Source organism: Orycteropus afer, unplaced genomic scaffold, assembly GCF_000298275.1.
Source record: "Orycteropus afer afer isolate SDZICR_OR568_19922 unplaced genomic scaffold, OryAfe1.0 scaffold00085, whole genome shotgun sequence".
NCBI classification, from domain to species: domain Eukaryota; kingdom Metazoa; phylum Chordata; class Mammalia; order Tubulidentata; family Orycteropodidae; genus Orycteropus; species Orycteropus afer.
This window is the reverse complement of record NW_006921672.1, coordinates 7,384,638-7,385,722: the sequence shown is the minus strand read 5'-3', so window position 1 is coordinate 7,385,722 and position 1,085 is coordinate 7,384,638. Positions and strand designations below refer to the sequence as shown.

At 45.3% G+C, this 1,085-nt stretch overlaps 1 protein-coding gene across 1 annotated transcript in view; it reads left to right on the top strand.

The window, feature by feature from the left end:
• The window catches only part of CWC25 (CWC25 spliceosome associated protein homolog), a 39,303-nt gene that overhangs the window by 31,151 nt on the left and 7,067 nt on the right, over positions 1-1,085 (top strand). Inside the window, exon 5 of the mRNA XM_007942010.2 lies at positions 783-910. Coding sequence (XP_007940201.1) covers positions 783-910 — 128 coding nt within the window. The remainder of the gene's footprint in view (positions 1-782; positions 911-1,085) is intronic.

The window sequence follows — 1,085 nt, the reverse complement described above, 5'->3', positions numbered from 1 at the left end:
TCCAAGATTATCTTCTGTGTCTGTATTTATTGGTTTCCCTTTTCTTTGTTGAAGAGGGTCTGTGCAATCCTTCTGCCTAGTCTGCCATCTTGCCCCGCCTCCTTTTTCATGTCATAACATAATTTGTTGGACAAATATATAAGAGGAGCATGGTATACATGTGTGGAGAGTGTGATCATGTAGAGTGTTCAGGATATCAGTGTGCGTCCTGGGTTGTGGTATATAAAGCCTCTAAAGCTTTCACATAAGGACCTCTGGTGGTATAGTGGTTAATGCATTTGGCTGCTAACCAGAAGGTTGGTGATTTGAACCCACCAGCTGCTCTGTGAAAGAAAGATGAGACAGTTTGCTTCTGTAAAGATTTATAGCCTTGCAAGTCCAGTGGGGGTGCTATGAGTCAGTTCCTCCATAGCAGGGAGTTTGTTTTTCTTTTCTTTTTTTTTTTTTGTGGGCTTTCACATGGCATACTATGGAATTATTTCTTGCATCAGTTGGTAAGGAGAATTTAAAGACTGACCTTGTTTTCACTGGAGTTGGAGTTACTCTGACATAGAATGGCAACTCCTTGGCAGTGGTTCTGGGGTTGTTAAAAACACTAATTTCTCATTCCACCCAGTAGAAATTCTGTTTAGCAGGCTAGGTGGGTTTGTGTACCCGCCCATTGGTTCATGTCCTGGACTCCGGTAGACCTAGGGGCATACAGTCAGACTGTATCAGTCTCTTTGAGAGGACTGAGGAGGGTCTTGAGAATTTTACATGGGCATGTTCTGCGCATTTTCTAGTTGCAAATGAGTCTGGAAAAAAAGGAGAAGAAAAAAAAGAAGGAGAAGAAAAAGAAGCACAGGAAACACAAGCATCGGAGCTCGAGCAGTGAGCGTTCCAGCAGTGAGGGTCAGCGTGGCCGGGGGAGGTGAGCGTGGTGGTAGGGGGGCTGAGTCTCGGGGGGGGGGAGGGGGGTGTGTGGGCCACACTGGCCTTAGTCCAGTTTAGCCCAGTGGGCATTTTAACCCTTTGAGAAACTGCTGTTCCCTTTCTAAGACTGTTTTTTTAAAACTGGTGATGATGGGAAGTCTACCAAATGACCT